Source organism: Geospiza fortis, unplaced genomic scaffold (genome assembly GCF_000277835.1).
Source record: "Geospiza fortis unplaced genomic scaffold, GeoFor_1.0 scaffold229, whole genome shotgun sequence".
NCBI lineage: Eukaryota > Metazoa > Chordata > Aves > Passeriformes > Thraupidae > Geospiza > Geospiza fortis.
In genome coordinates this window covers 2543595-2565582 of record NW_005054357.1, presented here as the reverse complement: position 1 = coordinate 2565582, position 21988 = coordinate 2543595, and the positions used below count along the sequence as shown (strand labels likewise).

Below are 21988 nucleotides of genomic sequence, written 5' to 3'. Positions count from 1 at the left end.
GGCATAGGTGAGCTGAAAGCACAAAGGAAGGTGATAAAGCTAAATATTTACTTCAACAACAATGAAGTTTTTATCCTGCCTGTTGGGAAAGCTGTACAGAATGGCTCTTTGTTGTATGCAAGAGGAAGAAATTGTTTTCACTGAATTTCATTTTCTTGTTCCATAGCAGGTAAATCTGTTGCATGAGAAGCATAACTGATGCCGCGGTGTCACTCCTGTGCCACACAGAGAAGGAACACTTGCCTTTAAACCCTTGGGTTTGTTTGCTTTTTGTTTTTTAAGGGCAGGTTCCTGTCTCACTGTGTGCCCTGAAGGGTGTGATTGCTCACTTGTGCTGCCAGACAGCTGTGACCTACTTAGGCATGATGCTCTAATAGAATGTGTCATGCCCTAAAATTTAAACATTAGGCTGGTCAACACATGGCAGGAATGGGAATGTAGTCACAGACACACCAGTGTACATATTTGAGGTGATGGTGATTGAGATATCTGTGCTGATAACACCAAACACTGATTCACTTCAGATTTTTGCTCCCTTGCCTTGCTGCTCCCTGGGAGCTGTGTGTAAGAGGTGAAATAGTTTGAAGGTGTATTTTTCATCTGTTCTAGTCTGAAGCAGTGACTTATTTTTTACCTTAGTGCAAGTTCTATACTAACTAAATTTTACTGCTCTGCCTACCAAGAATGCTAATTGCATCCAGGGCTCTGGAAATGCTTTTCTGCTCCAAAAGCTGTCTAAACCATTGCTAAGTACAGCCACATTTTCCTTCTGTGATAAAAGGGGATTTTGCTCCACTAGCATTTAATGTGTGTAAGCTTAAGGCTTTCACCAGATAATCTTTTCACTGTAAGGATTATTTGTTACCTTCAGAATTCAACAGGAGCAGGCCCAAAAGGAACCAGAATTCCACAGGACATCCTTGAAATTCCCAGTCTGTCAGCTTTCAGATTTTAGCAAGCTGTTTGTGTCCAGAACAATGTTGCCTTAAGATCCATTTACTCAAGGATGATCCATTGCACAGTTCCATTTTCTCTGAGGATTTCACTCCCACAATTGAACCAATTGTACAGTTTCTGGCTGGGATTGAGTTACATTTCTTCATAGCAGCCTGTATGGGACTGTGTTTTGGATTTGTGATGATAATGTGTTAATAATGGGGATGTTTTCCTTACTGCTGAGTGATGCTTACACTGAGGCATGGCTTTTTCTGCTTCTCACCTACCCCAGCAGCAAGTGGGCTGGGGAGAGCACAAGAAGTGCTGGGGACACAGCCAGGACACCTGATCCCAACTGACCAAAGTGATATCCCTTATCCAGGGTGCTTTGCTCTGCAGGAACAGCTGCAGGAAGATGGAAGGAATGAAATGCTTGATGGAGCTCTGCTGTCCTGGAAATGGCCAAACACCCCCTGTACATCGAAAGTGTGAGCAAACTCTTTGCTTTGTTTTGCTTTTACTTAAGTTATCAAACTGCCTTTACCTGAGCCCAAGAGATTTCTCCCTTTCAGCCTCCCAGTTTTCTCCCCATCCCACCTTGGGGGGAGCAAGCAAGCCAGCAGCTGTGTGAGGCTTGCCTCAACCAGGACACCCAGAAACAGGCAGACAATAAGCAAATACTTACTTGTGAAGCCGTTTCTCGTGACTGACAAAGAAAGGGGAAAAGAAGACAAAGGAAGAGGAAAAAGAAAACAAAAGACAATTTAAACAGAAGTGAATCTAAAGAAACAAATATGGACTGTTCAACAGGAGCCACAGAAAAGCAGCCATACAGGTAATGATAAAAAGATTTCATATCTCTTTTTTATATTTTTTGCTTGTAGTGGAAATGGTTTGGGTCATAGGTATGATAGTCATTGAGAGGCTGGCTAGATTCACTTCTTCTTTAGTTACTGGGTCACTAATAACTTCCTTATTTTTAAATAAGTTATGAGTATCTGTCAGTGAAGTAAGAGCTTCTCATTTGCATAGTGAAAAAAGGGAGTGCCAAAGGATAAACTGTACATATTAAATATTAATATTGGCATATTTTGTCCTCGTGACTTGAGTCACCCATGTTATTATGAGACAGCATCCAGGGATGTGCAGCACAAATTTAGTTTCTTATCTCTGTTTAAACTCAAATTGATAATCATGTTGAAGATTCTCTGAGTTATAAACCTTCAACTTTATGGCTATAAGTTCATAGTTCCTGAGTAAAAAGAGTGAACTACTTTTCTCTTTTTTCCATTTTAAAGATCTCACCCAATGACATTCTTCTGGCTTAATGTATTGAAAAGCTAAAATGATAACCCATGCTAATATTTCATTAGTAAAATAAGTAAAAAAATCCTTTAACTTCAAAATAAACACTTTGCAGAAAGATTAGGGCTTTCAGCATCTCTGTGTTTGTAGGTCTCTATCCATAAAGGCCACAGATGCAGAGCAAGATGTTGCTCTTTTGTATTCTGGGGAATAGGTAGGTGAGGAGAGATTTCCCTGCCCTTCTCTAGAGGGGAAAGGTTGTACAAATTCTGAGTCACTAAACAAGAAATTGCACAAGTATTTGTGTGAAAACACCAGTAAAGGTCTGCATTCAAAGACTTCAGCTTAGAAAGACCAACAATTGCATTTTCTTCACTTAATAAAGGAGGAGTGCCATTCTTCCACATTTGTCCAACACCTGACAATATGAAAATTTAACTGGGAGGTTTCTCCAATCTCTCTTCCTCAATCCTCTCCTGATTTAACTCAAATTCTTTGTGAGATTACTTGTGAAAGTTGATAGGAAGTAATAGCAGAACTCCTCATTCTCTTTTTTTGGACCTGAAGTCAAAGAGCCAGCCCTGAATGTGAGAATTAAGCACTGCCATGAATTTTATCTTATCCTTATTTAATGAATTCTTAAAATCTAGTATGTCTTCTGTTTTGTGGAAGGCTGTCACAGACCTTTTTTTCATATTAGCCGTGAGGCTGACTACATTCTTCTCCAAGGAATGATTTTGATGGATTATGTTAAGGCAGCTATAGTTCAAAAGAGATTATTGCAGTGATAGAGTCCAGTGGCTAAGCTGTAAGAGCCACCTGCAGAGAAAGTGATGGTCCACAAAGAGATATTCCCATGAGCTGAGTGGGATCTTGTACAACATTTTTATCATCCTTTTATAAAACTAACTTCAGCTGAATTTACTTCCTCAGGAGCAAATCTTGCCATTAAGCATTATATGCCTGAATGTTTTCTAATACTTTTCTGAGATATGGAAAAGAAAATATAAACTACCTATCTTGGAAATTAGTTTAAACTATGTCTGAGTATTTCAGAAGAGAGACTTGTTCCTCACTGTTGCATTTGAAAGCCATGGTTTAATGAGATGGCAGTACTAATGGTCATGTAAACAAATGGATAATACATGACAGAAATCAAAGCTGCCCAACCAAAAATGTATGTTAAATAGTCAGGAAAAATATTTTTGCCATTTTTTATAAACAGAGAGATGGAGAAATGTACACATTTAGTGGCAAACACAGAAATACATATATAAAATATTACAACTGTTCGGCAGCTAAATTTAGAAAGATCCCACAATACTTTGAATAACACTAACTAGAAATGAGCAACAAGAGAATGAATTAGAAGGTCACATGAACAGTGAAATGCCACCTGTTTTGAGACACAGACGCATTGTTGGCACAAGGGCCAGAGGGCCTGGTGAAGGGTTTGGTACAAACTCTGCTGTTAGTGAGCACAGCGAGGTCAGAGCAGAGCTCACTCCTGAGCCACGCCCAGCCTCCCCTTGGCTCCCATCCCAGGAACCAAAGGCCAGGTGTGCCCTGGCCCTGGGCACTGCTGGAGCCTGGGGCTCAGCCTGGGCTGTGTGACCAGCCAGGTGTCAGCAGAGGCCTCGTGCACTCTGCAGTCAATGCACAGGAAAGCACGGTAAGTGACCCACCTCAGATGTTGTGAGCTTCTGGGATTCTGTCCTGTAGACTCCAATTGGAATGTCCCCTGTAGAGGAACAAAGCTTCTGGTACAGTCTGGCATATGTCCTAATCCACAGATCCTCTTCTGTGATTTTCATCTGAGCAAATAATAATAGGAGGGAGGAATTTTAACTATTGAGGGTTTATCACTTGTCCACTATGCAACTCATGAAAAAAAAACCCAACAAAACTAAACACTAGCTGGTAATTATCCCATTGTAATGTTGCACCTTTGCTCTACAACAAATCTGTGACTTCTGTGGAGTTTGTCAGACAGGTTCTTTTGCTTTCTCCCAGTTTAGAAGACATTGTAGTGGAAGCAGTTTAGCATTATGAACTTCTGGTCTTGGTTTAAGATTACTGAAAATTTACATGGCAGCCTTCACCCAGTGTCTATTTTTGACTAAAATATAAATGAATAAACTAAATATTGCCAGCAGTAAGAAACTGGTGTGGACAGACTGGAGTGCATGAGTATTTCGAATGTGAATTTTGCCCACCAGACTGCAGGCTGAATATGTGGGGAGGAAGTAATACACTAAGCATAAGTGGCATAAGAAGTCATGCAGGAAGCCCACTTACTTCATTATTAGCTTTATTTTGAGATGTATGAGTTCCTTTTTAGAGATTCAACTGTACTTTCAAGTGTTCTTACATTCACTGTAATGAAGCTTAGTGACTGGCCAAGAAATACGTAATTTATATTTAAACAACTTTTTTAAACCATCATTGATACCTTCCTGCCATTCTTTATAGATGGCCACAAAGCAACTTGTAAATAACTCAACTTGTAGTAATCTGTTTGCTACCCAGAGTATAGTGGGTGTGGGAGGAAACAGAGAAGTGGGGTTTATTTTAGTAAAAATTACTTCCGTTGTGTTTTTATTTGTGTAAATGCACAGTTAAATTGCATTGGGAATATTGACACAAGATGACTTTTGAACTCCAACTCCTAGTCATTTAATACAGCTGATCTTTATATAAAAACTATTCATGGCCTTTATTGCCCATAGGAATGGAGACTGGGAGATAGTCCTGGTCAGGCTGCACAATACAGGTAGTGCTTTCTGGCTTTTATCTACTCAATTTTTACACTGGTTGCTGAACTGCCATTGCTATTTCATATAAAATGCACTATTCATGTGTTTTCCTGACTTTCCAATTTTCTGCTGAATAAAATGCATTGTGTTTTCTCAGGAAGATGTTTTTTGCTTTGGAACTAAAAATGGGTATGTTTTCTGTTTAATTTCCTTGTCTTCTCCCTGATGAAAAAGGAAACAGCTGGCCTTCCTTGAACTTTCACAAAAGGAAATGCCATACAAAGAAGGTTGAAGTATTTTGCAGACAGTACAGTATCTTCTCTGGTACTCTGTACTGATTGTTGGTTTTTTTTAATAACTTACAGAACAAAGAAACCCAGATCCTGGTGTGGTGTCAAGTCCCAGCAGAAGTCTTGTGATAGAAATCATATAATCTTTCACAAATGACTGCAAGATATTTTAACAGGAGAGACAGAAAAGAAAGAAAAAAAGCTTTAATGAACAGAGGAGTAGGCAACCATTAGCACTATGTATGACTTTCAAAGGAATTATACATCTGTGTTTACAGTCCATCTCTTTAAGTATCTTAATCACTGTAGGAATACCTATCCCTTTCTTTTGGCTGAATTTACTTCTATAAAGGAAGTTTTCCTAAACTGGCTCTGCATGTGCATGCAAGGAATGTACAAGATTCAGCAGACTAAGGCATAACAAGGCACAGGAAAAGCAAAGATGGATGTGTCAGTGGACTGAGGTGTTAGTCCTACGAGGTGTGAAATTATAATGAACTCTTCTGTGCAAAAGAAATTCTGGCAGATGTTAGATGGCTCTGCAGTCCTCAGTGGGTCCCTCTGAGGTGACACTGCTATTATTTTGTTCAAATGAATAATCTGAAGGATTTTTAAGGGTTGATATGCCTTGTTGCTCTGCTAAACAGTGTGTTGCTATTGGTTAAAAGGTAGAAATTAAGTTTAGTGAAGAAGTGTAGACTAAGACCAGGAACGGACATTAGAGCAGCTAAAATGGCAAATATTTCTCCTCCTGGGTTGGGCTGCTGGAATGAGAGGGCCATGGGGTGCTCTTCTAGCTGTAGCTGAGCTGTTCTTTGCCACCTGTGCTCAGGTGCAGCAGGGCAGCATTGCAGTCCTTGGAACACAGCACACACCGTAGCTCTGCTGGCCTCATGCAAATGCAGAGCTAACCAAGAGGTTTTCACAAAGCAATACCTCACAAAGGTTTTACAGAAATCCTTTAGAGCTATAGAATCTGGATTTGCTCAAACTCAGAAGCTAGATGGATTTCATTTGATACATACTGATTCAACTATTTTAATTTTTGCACTGGTAGTCTCCCAGTTGTGATGGGCTAAATGCCAAAGAGCACCTCAAATAAAATTTGCTTGCAAATTAAACATATTTATTATCTTGGCAGCATCATTTCTGCCACAGAATTTTCATTAGTTTAACAAGTTTATTCACCAGGATTTGCAAGACCAAGTTTTCCTTTTTCAGTCACTGTCCTAAAGATAATTCGAAGGCTTTTCTTTCAGCCTGTAATGGGAAGAACCCTGATGTTCCCCACGTCATTTGCTCTTTCTTGCAGAAGAAAAAGACAGAAAATGGTGCTATGAGAAAGAACAAAGAGCTGCTGATATAGAATTTCTAACTTGGAGTAAGAAAGGTAATTCTAGAAAAATGACAGTTCACCTATGAGCAGTAGCAGTTCAAAGGAAGGACAGGTGGAATTAAAGTGACAATGAGCATGTGAGGCTTTTTGTTTTAAACACTTTCTGGTGAGTGGTGTTACTCTGTCATGTCCTTGCATGATTACTCAAGTCTAAGAGCAAATATAAAATATTGAAGTCACTTATGTGCTGGCAGGAGCTGTTGATGATTAACAGATTTGTTTCTATATATATGTCTTTGGTATTTTTACTATATTTACTATATTTTACTATATTTCTTTTTTAATATTGTGGTATGTGATGCTGATATTCTGGGGCATGATTATGAAGATGTTTTATATGCTAATACATTTATTTCCAGAACCTTAAAATATGTATGCCCATATACATGACTGGTTTTTATATTAATGGCTTCTTGAGAAAAGTTTAGCTCCAGGAATTTTTCTATTTATGTTGGATTTGCCTTCGGGAAATTGATTTGGAAGTAAATTGCAATGAAAGAACACCTTTCATGCACCAAATCACCAAGTAAATTCATTTCCCTGCAAGGATGTTTTCCACCTGAGTACTAAAGCTGCACAGGCTATCCCCAGGTAGAGGCAAGGCAGGAGGCTGCTCAGGTAAGCAGATGATGTGGGCCACGGTGGTGTTCCTGCTTATGCTGTGTGCCTTCATCCTTGCAGGGTGGTGCTGGGGGCTGCTCCTTGGGCATTCTGGTGTGTCAGAGTGTGCAAAAGCATGGGCACTGCTGAAGACTGAGCAATATTGGCCTATTTTCCACCCTGAAACTAGCAACTACTGCCTCCATTTGCCCTGACTGTATTTTCTGATATTTTTTCTTCAACTCTCTGAAGCTGTGCTCTTCCCTGATTCTCACTGTCATCAATACTTCCTGGATTCTGAGCCACAAGGTTGAATTGCTGCCTTTTCTTCCTCCACTGTCTCTTTGTAACCACTGAATGCATTCCTTGCAAGGGCAAGCATGGCTTACTTTACAGTGTAATGACAGGGCCTCTGCAGCTCTAGTCAACATGTAAGAGGAGAGGACGCTATGAAGTAATTGAGGCCTTTATCAGCAAATGCAGGAGACTAATAAATTACATATTAAGTAATTCTGTTCCTTTCTGTTAGGGACACTGTGTGGGAATGGGCACTGCGTTTTGTATTGCAGAGTACAAGCCCTATTATTCTACATAATCTGTAATTTATGTAGGCCTGATCAAAGCTATTTGACTGTGGAGAGATACATTAACAGTATCAAATTATCTAACATCAGATTTTGTGCAGTCACAGGGTGATTTTGGGATTGAAAACTGAGCTAACACATCAAGCATGCTCCATTGTCTTTTGCCATTGATTGCTCCCAGTGTAGACACACTTTAATGGATCCTATGGCAGAAAATAGGGTTATCTAGCAATTAAGCACAATATAATGGATGGCAATACTTGTGTTAAGTCACATTACTGTTCATAGTACCTGATAAAGCAGTGTGTCCAACATGCTGATGCTGAAAACCCTGCCAGCAGCAAAGGGCAGTCGAAACATAAATGCCAGATTAGATCCCTTCTCCCGCTCTTTCTGTTAAGGAATTAAAACACAGAAAACATTTTTAATGCTGGTTTTGGAAGGGCTGTAACAAAAACATGAAATAGATATTATCTTGAAAGAAGTCAAAAGTGTAAAATCCCTTTACTCTCAACATCGTTTCTTCCTACAAGTATGAAGCATCTTTGTTCAATAGGTTTTTCAGTTTTTCAGGTTGAAAGACATTGATCAATGTAGATGTTGTTTCAGTCATGACATCTCAAACTGCATGGGCATATTCCACCCAATCAGTTTGAAAAAGATGGAGGGATATCAGCTGTGCTTAGCTCCTGTTAACCTGCTCCAATTCCTTGGTGCTGACGGCGGACTGTCATCGTGGTGCAGGAAGTCTCCTAGGAACAGGAAACAGGAGCAGAATCTGGTACAGAAGGGCAGGAATGGCACAGGGGTCAATCAGTGCCCTGGTGCTGCTGGCCACGCTCTTTCTGGATGCCATGTGCCTTGTGGCCACCTGGACACAGCCTGGCTCAGGCTGTCAGCCAGCACCCCCATCCTTGAGCAGCCTTCCAGCCACTGCCCCATCCTACAGTGCTGCAGGAGGTGATGGTGACCCAAGGGCAGGACCTGGCCCTTGGCCTTGCTGACCCTCATACAACTGGACCAGGCTGGTTTAGTTTCCTTCCATCTCTTCTACAGCCTTGCTTTTCCTTTATTCTTGCTTCAAAGAGATCTGTGAGAAATATAATCCTACATTCTAGGAAAGAACAAATAAATTTTCTGGTGTTGATATGGAACAACTTCCTAAAAACCTGTCAGTTGAACAGTAAAATTTCTGTGCTAATTGCTTGTACAATTTTAGAATTTATGTAAATTGTTAGAGCTCTATGTAAAATAAGACACCAATAATAAGAGGTACCAATCTCTCTGTAACTCATATGTCATTATTGCTTTTTATCACTTTATGTTAATTCAAATCTGCTTAATATCTTAATTATAGTAAAGAAAAAAAATGGAGACAGGAAATAGGAGGCCCCATCCAGAAGGTTAAAAAAGCAGCCTGGCTATATGTAAATCACTGCAAATACACTGGGCCATCCCAGGTAGATTTCTGCCTACCTAACATCTGTGTTCTTATCCCTGTGGAAGATACAAAATCACAGGATTGGGTTTGCTTAAAGATATAGGAACTTGTACTTATTTCAAAATGATCACTTACAGCTTTAGAATTTTTATCAGTAATACCTGCAGTATTTACTTGGAAAAAAACCATAGCAAACTGAAGTCTGAATCCTGTCCAAAACACTACAAACCCTTTATTTCAAAAAAGAGGGAGTGGTTACCTCAGTTTTCTTCTTATGCAAGACAAATGGAGAACACAGATGTCAAGTTTAGAGCGTGGGTGTTTTGTTTTTCCTTTTCTCTGTGGTATAAAGGCCACTGCTTTCTCCTGTGTCAGTGCTGAGTTTACTGTCAGATTTATTTATCTCTAAAATGAGAAAAGTTGCAGCTGCAACAGCAGATGGACATCTGATTTGTGTATCTGTCTTCTGCAGCCCATTAGGTTGAAAAGCCAATTTTGCAAGTGTGTTTCACTGCTACCTCAAGGCAACTTGCCTGATATTTTCAGTCTTTCTGAAAATGAGGCGCTTAATGCAGAAATAACAAGCAACTGTATGTTTGACTGCTTTAGGTAATTTTTACTGGAGTTTTTAATTGCCTTTCATTTTGCATGAGGGAGTTCTGAAAGATCAAATGAACTACAGCACCACCTGTGAAGTTCTCCCTGCAAATGTTAAGATGAAGTGACTGGGAAATATTAACAGCAGGCAACTGCAAGAGCAATGAAGAAAATGTTCTTTCTTTAAGATAATTTATCTACCTCTGTTTCAGCAGAGCATAGTTTGGATAGGAAGTTCATTAAATGTTCAGCTTCCAACCTATCCTCACAACTTTTGCACAATAAATTAATAAGATAGTCAAGAAGTTAAAATATTTTTAGGTATATCCAGAATATTTGCTTGAAAAATTAAGGAGCCTATGTAAAGAAAGAAAGAAAGAACTGAGATTAAAAATCCTGGTTTCACTGCATTGAAGTAGACAGCCCACAGAGAACTCCAGAATCCAACTGGAATTGGATTAAGGGAATATGTTAACAAACAATTTCAAAACCCCTGTCAGTCATAGTACACCGAGACATTAAGCCTGGCTGAAACCCAAGGTTGAAGGCCCCAGCCAGCTGCTGGCCCTTGCTGCCCTGAGAGAACTGGCAGTGCAGATTCCAGCCAGCTGTAGCCTATCCTTCATGGATTTACCACAGAGGGAGGACATGGAGGAGGCACAGAGGCAAACCTTAAAGGGTAGTGGGGGTGGCATTATCCCAGCAAAGCTGAGCCTCCTTCCTCAAACAGCTCCTCTCTAACTTTTGTCCTATTTCCTCCCAGCTCTCCAGGCTATGTCTCTGTCAGAACACCACCTAAACACAGGATCAAGCCTTCATGCTACTACAGGTAAAGATACTCACTAAAGGCCACCCAGATATTTACATCTTGTGTAAATATGTACATGTAAGTGTGATATTCAACCAAGTAAAAGATTTACTTCTCATCCTTATCCTGTCTCATCGACACAGGCTGAATTTTGGCAGCATTCAATTCCTCTGTAAGAAACTGGACTGGGAAGGTAAGTTTCTGAGGAAAGGCTGTTTTCCATGAAGTATATATTAAAATTACCTACATGGATATTGTACAGTAAATAGTGAACTTTTAAATCCCCAAAATTGAGGAAATTTACGGTACACCTAGGAAATGGAAATTATATGTTAAATCTGTATAATCGTAATGATTTTGGCACGAATTCAAATTCACCAAGACACGTAAGGTATCTGAGGTGCACCACAAGAGAACTCAACAATTATAGTGATTGATAGACTGACAGGGAGAAACAAAAGAATGCAGTGAAGGATTTCTGGCCTTGGAGACTGTCAAGTGATATTATTTGTCTCTCACAAACTCAGAATATGATGGGTAGGTCAGATCACCAGGGAAGATTTGTGAGAAAGAGTACTGTCCTTGAGTTTAGAGAGTTAAACAGATGCACAATATTACTTCCTATGCTCCACCTGTTTTAAGTAACAGAATTTTGAACAAGCAGATTAGAATTATCTCCATACAGCCACAGTTCCACAATTTGAAAATGCCAAATATACATATAGAATCTGAAGGTTTTAGCTAACATTTAAGTAGTGTCACTGTCCCTCTCATCATTCTGACAGAGAACAAATACTGTTCTGAAACTGTCCCATTAATGCCAATATCTCCCACAGATACACAGAAATGTGTACAGAAGACACAATTATAGTGCCTTTAAAATGAAGAGGAATTAAAAAATACATTATAATAGAAACTGTATGTTTTAAGCATTTAGTCAGTTAAAAGATGTTCCATGTTAATTGCCTGTGTCAGCCTCTTGGACAACAACATTAGCTCTAAATATTTAATTATCCAAAAATATTTCATTTTCCTTGAGCAAATTCCATCAGAGAGTTGGTCAAGTTACATTATATTGTAAAATTATTAAATCAAATCAAACTTCATTATTAAATGAGAAATTTGAAAAAAATTATCTTTTACAATAGTCCTACAACCATAAATCACTGTTTCCACTTGTTTTGAAATCTTTGTTACAGAATCAGAAAAAGTAATAAAAATATAACATTTAAACTGAGGATGGGGGGAGGCAAATCTCCTTACCTTTTCCAATTTGGACAGAGCAAGAGAATAGCAGTCTTTGGCTCTGAACTGCATGAATCTCATGTTGGCTGGGTGAGTTAGCTCTGTGATAATGCTCAGGCTGGAGAACAACCTGTATTTTAAAAGAATGCCATGGTTATGATTCTAATTATAACAATTCACAAATGTAAGGCTCTGCACAAAGCTGCAGCTTGTGCTCGTGCCCGTGTTTTAAATGAGTCCCTGAACCTGTGGTGGGTCTGGGCCCAGAGAAAACTACAACACATTCTCTGTAGAATTCACCAAGAAGCACACACTGAGCTCACCAAATACTTAAATGTTAGGAAAAAACCAACTTAATTTCGTTATTTTTTATTTAATAATTGGTACAATATCACAAATCTGAAGGAAACAACAAAAAATGCAAAAGTTTAAAGCTTGTACTTAGTACCTGGTTGCATGTAAGTTGTGACTGATTTATGTACCCTTTCCAGTTGGTTTTTCCTTCTTGAGATCTGTTTGTATGCTGTGACTACAGTCTGAGCAATATAGATGAAAAATGACACTTGTGGGAGTTGCTGAGAAAATGTATGTTTATGTATACTTATGTTCTCACTTTGAAATATTTACATATACAAAATATTTATAACTTAACACCAATTCAGCCTTCCAGTAACTAAAAGCAGCGAAGAGAGCTCTACTGTGAACTGGCTGAATTACACAGACCTTCAAGCAGCAGACTCAAGAGCCCCTCCCCAGTACTCAGGGCTCCAAGAAACAGAAAGAAAATCATAGTTCACACCATTTATATACAAAACAAGTTGGAATAGAACACATTATTATTTAAATCTTTACAGATTGTGTCAGAAAGTGAGATGTACATTTGTAGCCTCTTTTGCTGACCCTGGGGCTACTTATCTACACCTAGCAATAGGTAATTGTAGTACTAATTACATCATTGATGTGGCTTCTGTCTCACTTTCCATGGAAGCAGCATTTGGTGAGTTAGTGTCAAATGGAATTCAGTGCACCCTTTTGCAAGTCTTGTCCTTTTCCCTCACTTTTGCAGGGAGAAACATCAGTGAAATGGCAATTCAAGCAGAGCCTAAATGTGGGGAAATGTATATCTAGACTGTCTGCCAATATGTGTTAATCCCACATTGTATTTGGAAACTAACACTACAGAATTCAGAGTTAGGAGTAATAGGAAATTAAAAGCTGATCTCATGATAAAATATACAGAGCAGGAAAAAATGCAGGCTGCTGTGTTTCTCTTAAAGATGGTTTCATATCTTTCACCAAGATACGAAAAATTATCTATATTAGGAAAACAGTTTCCAAATTGGTATTGGTAAAATATTTTACTTATCAGTGCCTTTTAGCTGAATTAGGGGAAATTGCTCTTCAGGAAGTCAGGGACAGATTGCACCTTGCCCTGGATGTAAGGCACACTGCCTGCCAGCTTTTAGCACTGGAGTAGGCTCCTTCTGGGCAAAGATCCCTCTCTTCTACCCCATTCTAGTAAGGACTGGATGGGCAAGAGAAAGCCCCCACCAGCCTGATGGGAGGCATGGCTTGCTGTTGAACTTACGTTTGGAAATCAAACAAGCAAGAGACACATGTAGTTCTTTCCCAAACCACAATGATAAACCCTGAAAATAATGCAATGCCATCATAGCACCTCATTTGGTTTATCTCTAAATTGGTGATGACAGCTAGATACCAGCCAAAACACTGACCTGTTATATGTACTGCTGGCAATAGGCTTCCTGCAGGATTTGAAACAGCCTTTAAGAGGTTAACTAATAAAACTCTGTAGTGGTACAGACCTACTGCCTGGGGAAATATGCTGGTTTTCTGTGGAGGGCTCACACCTGTCTACAGGGACTCAGTGCTTGGCTTCCTGTTTAATTTTCAAAAGTGAAAAGCATCTTAAAGTGTAGTCCAAGACTATTAGTATCTCCTCTTATTTTTAAGCTGTGATAACTCGTTCTTAGTCAGTGTGCCCATTTGAGTCACACTTCTGTGCTCCAATGTCAGGTAAGTCAGTGCTGTGTCACAGTTTTAATTGGGAAGGCATAGCTTGCAGCCCAAAAGGTGCTAATAACCCTGTCCTTATAAACAATGCCTCTGCCTTCCAGGGTAGGGAGCACACTCTCCTGGCAAAGCAGGATTGCTAATTTATGTAAATAGGGGAATAATGACACAACTGGTGTGTGAGAACTGCCAGCCCGGGCTGAAGAGCCTGGGTTACTGCAGCTCTCTGACAGGGCTTTTTCAGGGCTGAGTAACTCACACCAGGAGTGTTTAGATCAGCCTGAACCCTCTGAATGGTCTCACCTGGTGAGACCAAAGTGGAACCTTTGTCAATGCTGTGATATCATTGGAAACAGCATATTAAATCCAGGGGTTTAAAATCCCCCTTTAACGCTACAGTTGGTGTCAAGTGCTCCTGCTCTCTACCATGTCCAGTCATTTCTTCATTACTTTCTGATACTATTTGCCATTCATAAGTAATAAAAAAGCTTTCAATGTGTTTTTAAAGGTCATTTAGAAAATTATTTACCTTAGTGCAATGAATGTATTTTATTCTATAGAACAGGTAAATCCTACTACTTTATGCCTCTTCCCAAAGCTTACTTATTTCTACAACTTTTACATAATATAAAAATACAGTAAAATTATTATATGTGTTCTAGGGCAAAAAAAAAGAAAACTAATTTATACAATACACTATTCGTGAAAGTTTACAAAATTTTATGAAAAAGTGTTGTGAAGTCCTAAACCAAAGTGTTTATTTTAATTTACTTTGATTGTAAATAAGCAGTGTTAAAACAATACTGACCTGGACATAGAGTTTATACATGAGTTAAAGCTGCCATCTAGTTGCAAACAACGTGCAAGACAACTGAAGGAGTGTACAGTAACATCTAATGGCATACCTATTGTATGAAATTTCTCTTTGACAAAGTAGAACACAGCTAGGGAAAAAAAAGTTTTACAAGTTTACCTTGCATCTCTCTCTAGTCTTTTGTGGAAGGTTTGACACAGAAAACAGGTAATTGCAATAAAAGCAACATTGAATCATACTCAATTTCCTTCCAGGTCTTATTAGAATGAGCACCAGGAGGTGCTAGGCTTAAGCCCCAAATCAGGGAGGCATTTCATAGCTGACTGTGTACTGTGTTTTGTTTTGTGTGACATTTTTTGGGTGTTTTTATTAAGAAAATAATATTTTTCTCAGCTCAAAGTGACATATTTTCTTCATACTCACTGAACCAAGATATTGAACACAAAGGCTTTAATTAGGAGAGTTGTCAAAAGGAACAGCAAATCTCATTTTCATCACAGCCTCCTCAGCCTGTTTACTAGACTGATCATATTATACTCTCATGACTCTTGCCATGTTGCTGTCATATGTCATGTTGTATATATGTGCCTAAAAACCTAACTTTTGTGCAAAACTAAATATTCAAAATGTGAACACTTACTACTAACTTCACAGTGATGCAGTGCTTACCTTTCAGCATTAGAAGGATCTGCTTTTCATATGGGCTTTAGTATTATTGTGAATTTTCTTTTCTCAACTATCTTTTGTTCTAAGTCTTCAAGAGTAACTTTATTTTCCTTCCTGTAAATCTGATAGCTAACTTGTAAAATGATTATCTGGTTTTGGGATGCAAAGCATTTTATTTGAGCTTTCAGGAGAATACCTCAGGATTCTAAGTGAATTGCTAAGAAGGGTGGGAAAAAGTTTGCCCATGTAAGACACAAATTCATACACGGGAAAACTTGAGTAGAAAAATAAAAAAAAATAAGCTCTTGGCACAAGAGGCATCAAGTATTTCACAATTAATGAGGATGTGTAGCTAGATTGCAAAAATGCTTTACCTGAAGAGGGTTTGAACATTCACAATAGTCTTGGCATCTGCCATGTAGTCTTCCTCAGCACTCATCGTGCTTTCCTTGTCCACCACCACCATGTTAGCTGCAAAGGTGACCCCACACCTTAATAAGTCATCTAGGCTTTTGTGAAGAGAAAGAGGGAGAAAGAAACAAGCAACTTAAATATGGAACACCTGAAAGATTAGCCATGGGCTGGCATCTGCAGATGAGCTACATAACAACTTCTAATATAATCAAGGACAACATCTCAATTAATTGGTAGAATAGAATATAGAATCTACTTCAGTAGGTTGTTACAGTCCCTCTCTTTTGTTAATGATAAGTTTATTTATTTTTTTTTAATAAGCCTTTAACAATTACTTGGGAACACTTTGGGCTTATCCGCTGCAACAACTTGCTCCATTGCAGTTACATCTGACAATAGAAAAACCCAAATAAATGCTCCTGGTTGCCCGTTCCCACAGTTTTATTTTGGCTTCAAAATGTTAATTAATTAGCTGGAGTGTTCTCAGGATGCTTTTAGGAGCAGCTGCAGAGCAGCAGAATTTTGTGCATAGTTGGACAATGTGTGAAGCCCAACCACAGAACACACGCACAGACAGCTGAGTTACAGTTCTCATCATGCCTTGTAGCTTTGTCTCCAAAATGAAGCATGCTTCAGCTGTTTTAACAACCACAGATCCTAAGCACCTTTTGACAAGTGTGGTGGGTTTTTAACAATTTATTTTGGAAGAATTTATATTCATTATTTTTGAAACTGTGCAGTATCACTGATGGTTGACTACAACAAAAGAAAAACTGATTTTATGTGATCTATGAACAACTGCAGTGCATAAGTAGAAGTCCAGACTTTTTTTCTGAGTAATTTTATTTCTGCTCTTTCAGACATTGAGTTGATCCCTGAAAATAGCAGCATATTCTGAAATACCCAGATTTTCTGCATTTCAATGTCTCATAAGCTCAACAGCTATTCTTATTTTAGCAGTTACATGTGGCTGGCTTGTGGAAATTTGAAAAATGCTAATGTGGAAGCATTATAATTCTACTTCTCAGGTACCTCTAGCTAAAGGTTTCTCAAGATTGACTAGAGTTCTACACAACTGTGAAATCTGTTCAGTTACAGATCTCAAATCCTACCCAAGGACTGGGGGACAGGTACCTACTGCTTGACATATTTTAATGAAGTGATCTCTGCTATGAATTTTGGTAAAGCTGGTTTTTTGTGAGCCATCTACTTCTAACAAAAAAAGAATGATAAATGAAAGTCATTCTTTTGGTGGTTTTCTCTCTGAGATGATGATACTTAATTGCTGGTGAACAAATGATAAATATTTGAGATACTTATAGATAGTAAGTGGTACTTGGAGAATGTATTTTATACTCCTTAAATAAGAAAGGAAAATATGCATATTTCAGAATGTATTTCTTATCTACAGATGGTCAGATCTATTAGTTGTACAAGATTTAAAAACATGGTGAGAAAAACACAAGAAATATGTACGAACTATATTTTTAGAAGTATTCTTATTAATGACAACAGATGTCCAAAAAACCCTCTACAAACTACAGATGCTTATTGCACCAGGAATTAAAGTGATTTTTGCATCAGAAAAGATGCAGAAGTTCATGCTGGTATTACTGTGAACTTCTGAATTCTGAATAATCACTTATTCCAAAGACTACATGCTTCATTTTTTTAAAAATGCATTTAATTCTAAAAGAACAACAAAACACCATTAGGGAGGGATTTGGCAATTTCCATTTTGAAATAAATTCAGGAAATTTAAACAAAGTTCAATTTTCTACATTAGTAAAACAGGTTAACATCTGAAATATTAATTACTTTGAATACTTTGAATAATTCCTCTTGAGTATACATTTTGATGCCAATTGGGTTTTGTCTTTTCCCTTTTATATCACCTCCTTACTCAAACTATCTCACGTTTCATTTCCAGGTTGGGAAAAAGCCAACAATTTAATTATTCTGCCATTACGAGTTATTTTTATAATTATTATTAATTAAGAGTTAATAAAGCAGGAGATATTAATAACCTGTGACACTTTCTTGCTTAATAGGAAAAAATGTGAAGTAAATAACACTTCTGTGGAGTTCTGTAAACCTCACAAGGACCTGGTACCACCAAGGTAAATCTGTAACTGCATCACTATTATAAACAGGAAATAAGCTTTTTGATTTCTACAGGGGGCAATTATTATTATGGGTTTGTAGCCCCAATTCAGTATGCACTCTGTAGTGAAGCAGTTTTCTTGAAATTTACAGTCTACGCTGAGGAGTTTACTAAAATACTCATGAGTCCTTGCTCTTCTCTTGTTTCTGCCTGATTTTCACATTAAAGTTCTGTTGCTAAACCTATATCCATAAACATATATTAGCAGAGGTGAAGACAGAAATGTAGGAGTAAGTGATAATTTAAGTAGTGTAAGATGAAGACTTTTGGACACATTCAAGACTGTTTACATTCTGTAGTTGTCTTTACAAAACCTGAGTCAATGAATTCCAACAAATTTTAACTCAGTACAGACTGACACTAGAATCAGGGCTATAATCTGTTCATTTGTAGAAACATATGAACTCACCTAAATAAGTGTTAATCTTATGTTTTTGAACATGTTAACTTGTGCTCCCTGTCATGCTTTTCCCAAATGAGCTCCTTTATAAATCAGAAATGTGAAATCCCAAATTACAGCAGACAGACACAGACTATGCATGCAGAAAGCTCATCTCCAACTACAACACACACAGCTGAACATGCAATGACAATACACACACCAAACCACTGAGACTACAAAGGTAAGTTTGCTAACAGTTATTTCACCTACTTGTCGATAGAGCCCACCATGTAGTAAACCATTGGAAACCAACAGATTGCATCCAGAAAATGCATATCTGGCCTAAGCAGCAGATGGAATTACAAAATGAAACACAGTATCACAACAGCAGCATCTCTTCCAAAATATTTTAATCAACTGGTAGTTTGAGGTTTAAAAAAAAAAAAAACTTTCTTAAACTTTGGCATTATGATGTCAGTTAAAGCAGGAAATAGGTTTTGAGAAAGCTGTGAATCAACACTTTGCTGTGATCATAAAGAATGATCAGAATTAACATGCTTATATTAGTAAATGCACCTCTAAAATCAGAAATGTTATGGCACAGGACAATTCCAAATGTAAGAACAAATGAGTAACGTCAAAGACACACTACCAAGTTATGCTCCAATGGATGTCTTAGGAGGACTTAAAATAAGTATCAACAATTCTTAATTAAAATGTAAAGTGGAAATCAAATCATCATTTGGGTTTTGTGACACCTACTGCTTTCAAGCCTACTCCCTTTCAGAGGAGTCGCTGCAAACGCTGCATAGAGAGAGACAACAGTGAGGCTGCTGGTTTAATTAGCAAGCAGAGCTTTTACTTCACATTAATCAAGAGTGTGTTTAGCTATCAAGTGTCACAACAGCATTGAAGTGTGTGAAGTTGGGCACAGTGCTGGCAAAAGGAGCTGGCACTAGAGGGCCCCCTGTGCCCATGGCTTTGCTTTCACACTGTCAGTGGAAGTGATTTAGCCTCATTTAGGCTTCTCAATTTGTGTAATTCACTGTATGCCATAGTACCTACATAAAAACCTTCTGTTGTGCCAACACAGGTGACTAAGGAGCTGCCTGAGGGAAAGTGGGACACTTCACAGCAGGCCTTTGTAGAAAAAAATCGCTTAAACTGCAACAGATCTACACAAATGGAAGTGTCAGCCCTGGAATCACAACTTACAAGACATTTTTGCTTTCTTAGCTTGTTCTACTATTCTTTGTACAGGTAACCTCCATTTCTGTGTCTTATAAATTGTGATTTTAAGTAGCTGAGCTGTACCAAAGTGTTACAAAAGCCCCCCAAAAAAGCTAATTAATTATCAGATTATAAATGAACCAGTCTTGACATAAGCAAATTTCTCTGAAATATTAAAATCAAGCAATGAGAAAAATTCCAGCAGTCACCAAGAGATATAAAAGTAACAATAATACTGCAGGTTTAAATTTTTATCCATGGCTTTAAATAATTTTAGATAAAATATGTCTGTGGGTGTCCTTTTGGCTTAAAGAACTGTTTATCTTTGAGTGTAGAGTTATTAAAAATATACCTAACTGGTCCAGGCCACTAAGTGCATTGTGTTAAGTAGGTTAGTGCTGTCATGTAGCTGTGAAACTGTTATACAGCTTGCTTTTTACAGTGTTTATTAAGCTATTTAATTTTAGCAGTAACATTCACATTTTTGGGGGTGATTTTAAAAAAAAACTTAGCTGAAACATTGGCCATGAAGAATAAGAACATTTAAGTTTACTATGGCCATTAACAGTCAATAAAAGGTCAATTTTGTATATGAAAGTGAACATGCAGTATGATTTTTGTCGCTAACTTTTCTCAAAGATAAGTGTGCCATAATGTTTTTGATTTTCATCTGGCTATGTGAAAAGGGGTCATCTATTGAATAATGGTAAAATGAGTTTAAAACTTATCAGAAGGGGAAAAAAACCAACTTTTTCCTTACGGGTTATCCAGCAGTAATACGATGGGGTTTAGTTCTTTCTTTGGTCGGTAATAAGCTCTCAGTGGGACTATGAAGTTGTATAAGCCATTTCCAGCAGTTTCTGCTGCAACTATAATCAATTTGTTTTTGAATCCATAGGCTTTGGCATCTTCATAGTAGTTATGCTGGCATCCCTAAAATCAAAGTAATAAACAAGTTCAGTGAACATTGTATCAGATGACCCAACAGAGACCTGGTTAGACACAAACACTTGGTGATGAAAAGGAGGAGAGAATATAGTATTATAGAAAATACTGCACAAACTTCATCTCTAAGGAGAAATCAAGAGTTTAGCTCTGCTCAGGTGCAAGAGACAAATGAGAATGCAGGATTATCCAGTAGCAGAAGCCCCCTTTACCTTATCTAGTCTTAGACAACAGAAGGGTACTTTTTCATGCAGAAGATGACAAAAAGTGGGAGAGCTTCCAATATAAGGAGAGTAAGGAGGATAGCCTTTGGCATACCTAAAATAGAAAAAAAACCTTTTTCAGTATAGCAAATTACCAAAACACAGCTTCCTACACAAGTGTTTTATGGGATGTTTATACATACGTCCAAGTTTCAGACCAAGCACACCAAATGAATTATGTTTAACAGAGGTCAAAAAAATGTATTTTGCAGCCAGTTCAACAGAACTTAGTGAAAGCTGCCATGCTTTTGGGGACTGAAGGAATTTTGCTTGGGTTTTTGAAAATAGTCTGTTGTGTCATAGTGTGCTGTCATAGTGTTTCGAACTGGAAACTTTTAAATTAAAAAAGGGAGGAAAGAAAACAGAAGTAACTGTACTTCTGCTCTTCCTTCTCCAATTTTTTTTCAAACATTTACCAAGAATGATTGAAGTCATTACCTTTTAGCTTTAATAATGTACTTTCAAAAGGGCTGAAATAAATTCTAAATGGCAAACCCTCTTCCCAATGAGGTGAAATTTCTAATTGGCCTTAGTGTTTTTTTACGAGACCTTTTAAATCCGGCTGTTTCAGTCTGCACATTTAACATGACTTTTCCTATTAATTTTTTCTCTGGAGCTTGATAATCTTCCCTGGGGCTTCTCACGATTGCCATTGGTGGGGATGGGAAACTGCTGGTTGAGGCATTGGCTTAATTGTGTATTTCAGTTTTAACACCCCTGTCAGCAATCCCAATAAACATAATTGCTCATCGGCACAGCAAGATTGAATCTTCTGGGTTTATCTGAGTAATGCATCATTACTTTCAGTAACACACTAACAGCATTTGGAATTAGATGTGATAATTTTGTCCCATACTGCTTTTTTGTCATTCCTGCATTTTGAAGTTACACACCCAGCCCCAGCATTCCAAAGCCTGTTGGATGATCTGATTATCACTGCATTCGCATGACAGGAATACTTACCTGTTTACAAATTTGTTGAGTGCTCACTTAATAATTATAGAAATAAAATAAAAGGCCCTAGAATATGCTATGAGTTGCAGTTATTGTAGAATTGTAGTTAATTGTAGAATTAAATGCATTGTAATACATGCCTACAGCTTTTAGAACTGCAAAGA

General features: G+C 38.0%; 1 protein-coding gene across 2 annotated transcripts in view; it reads right to left on the bottom strand.

Moving 5' to 3' along the window:
- KCNT2 (potassium sodium-activated channel subfamily T member 2) overlaps positions 1–21988 on the bottom strand; it is an 85501-nt gene that overhangs the window by 6681 nt on the left and 56832 nt on the right. Inside the window, exons 19-26 of one of the 2 annotated variants that reach the window (XM_031059176.1) lie at positions 20820–20925; positions 20423–20595; positions 18703–18774; positions 15847–15981; positions 11977–12088; positions 8159–8260; positions 5361–5444; positions 3927–4055 (exon numbers count right to left, since the gene is read on the bottom strand). In XM_031059176.1, coding sequence (XP_030915036.1) covers positions 3927–4055; positions 5361–5444; positions 8159–8260; positions 11977–12088; positions 15847–15981; positions 18703–18774; positions 20423–20595; positions 20820–20925 — 913 coding nt within the window. The remainder of the gene's footprint in view (positions 1–3926; positions 4056–5360; positions 5445–8158; positions 8261–11976; positions 12089–15846; positions 15982–18702; positions 18775–20422; positions 20596–20819; positions 20926–21988) is intronic. The other variant, XM_031059177.1, reaches the window with a different exon arrangement.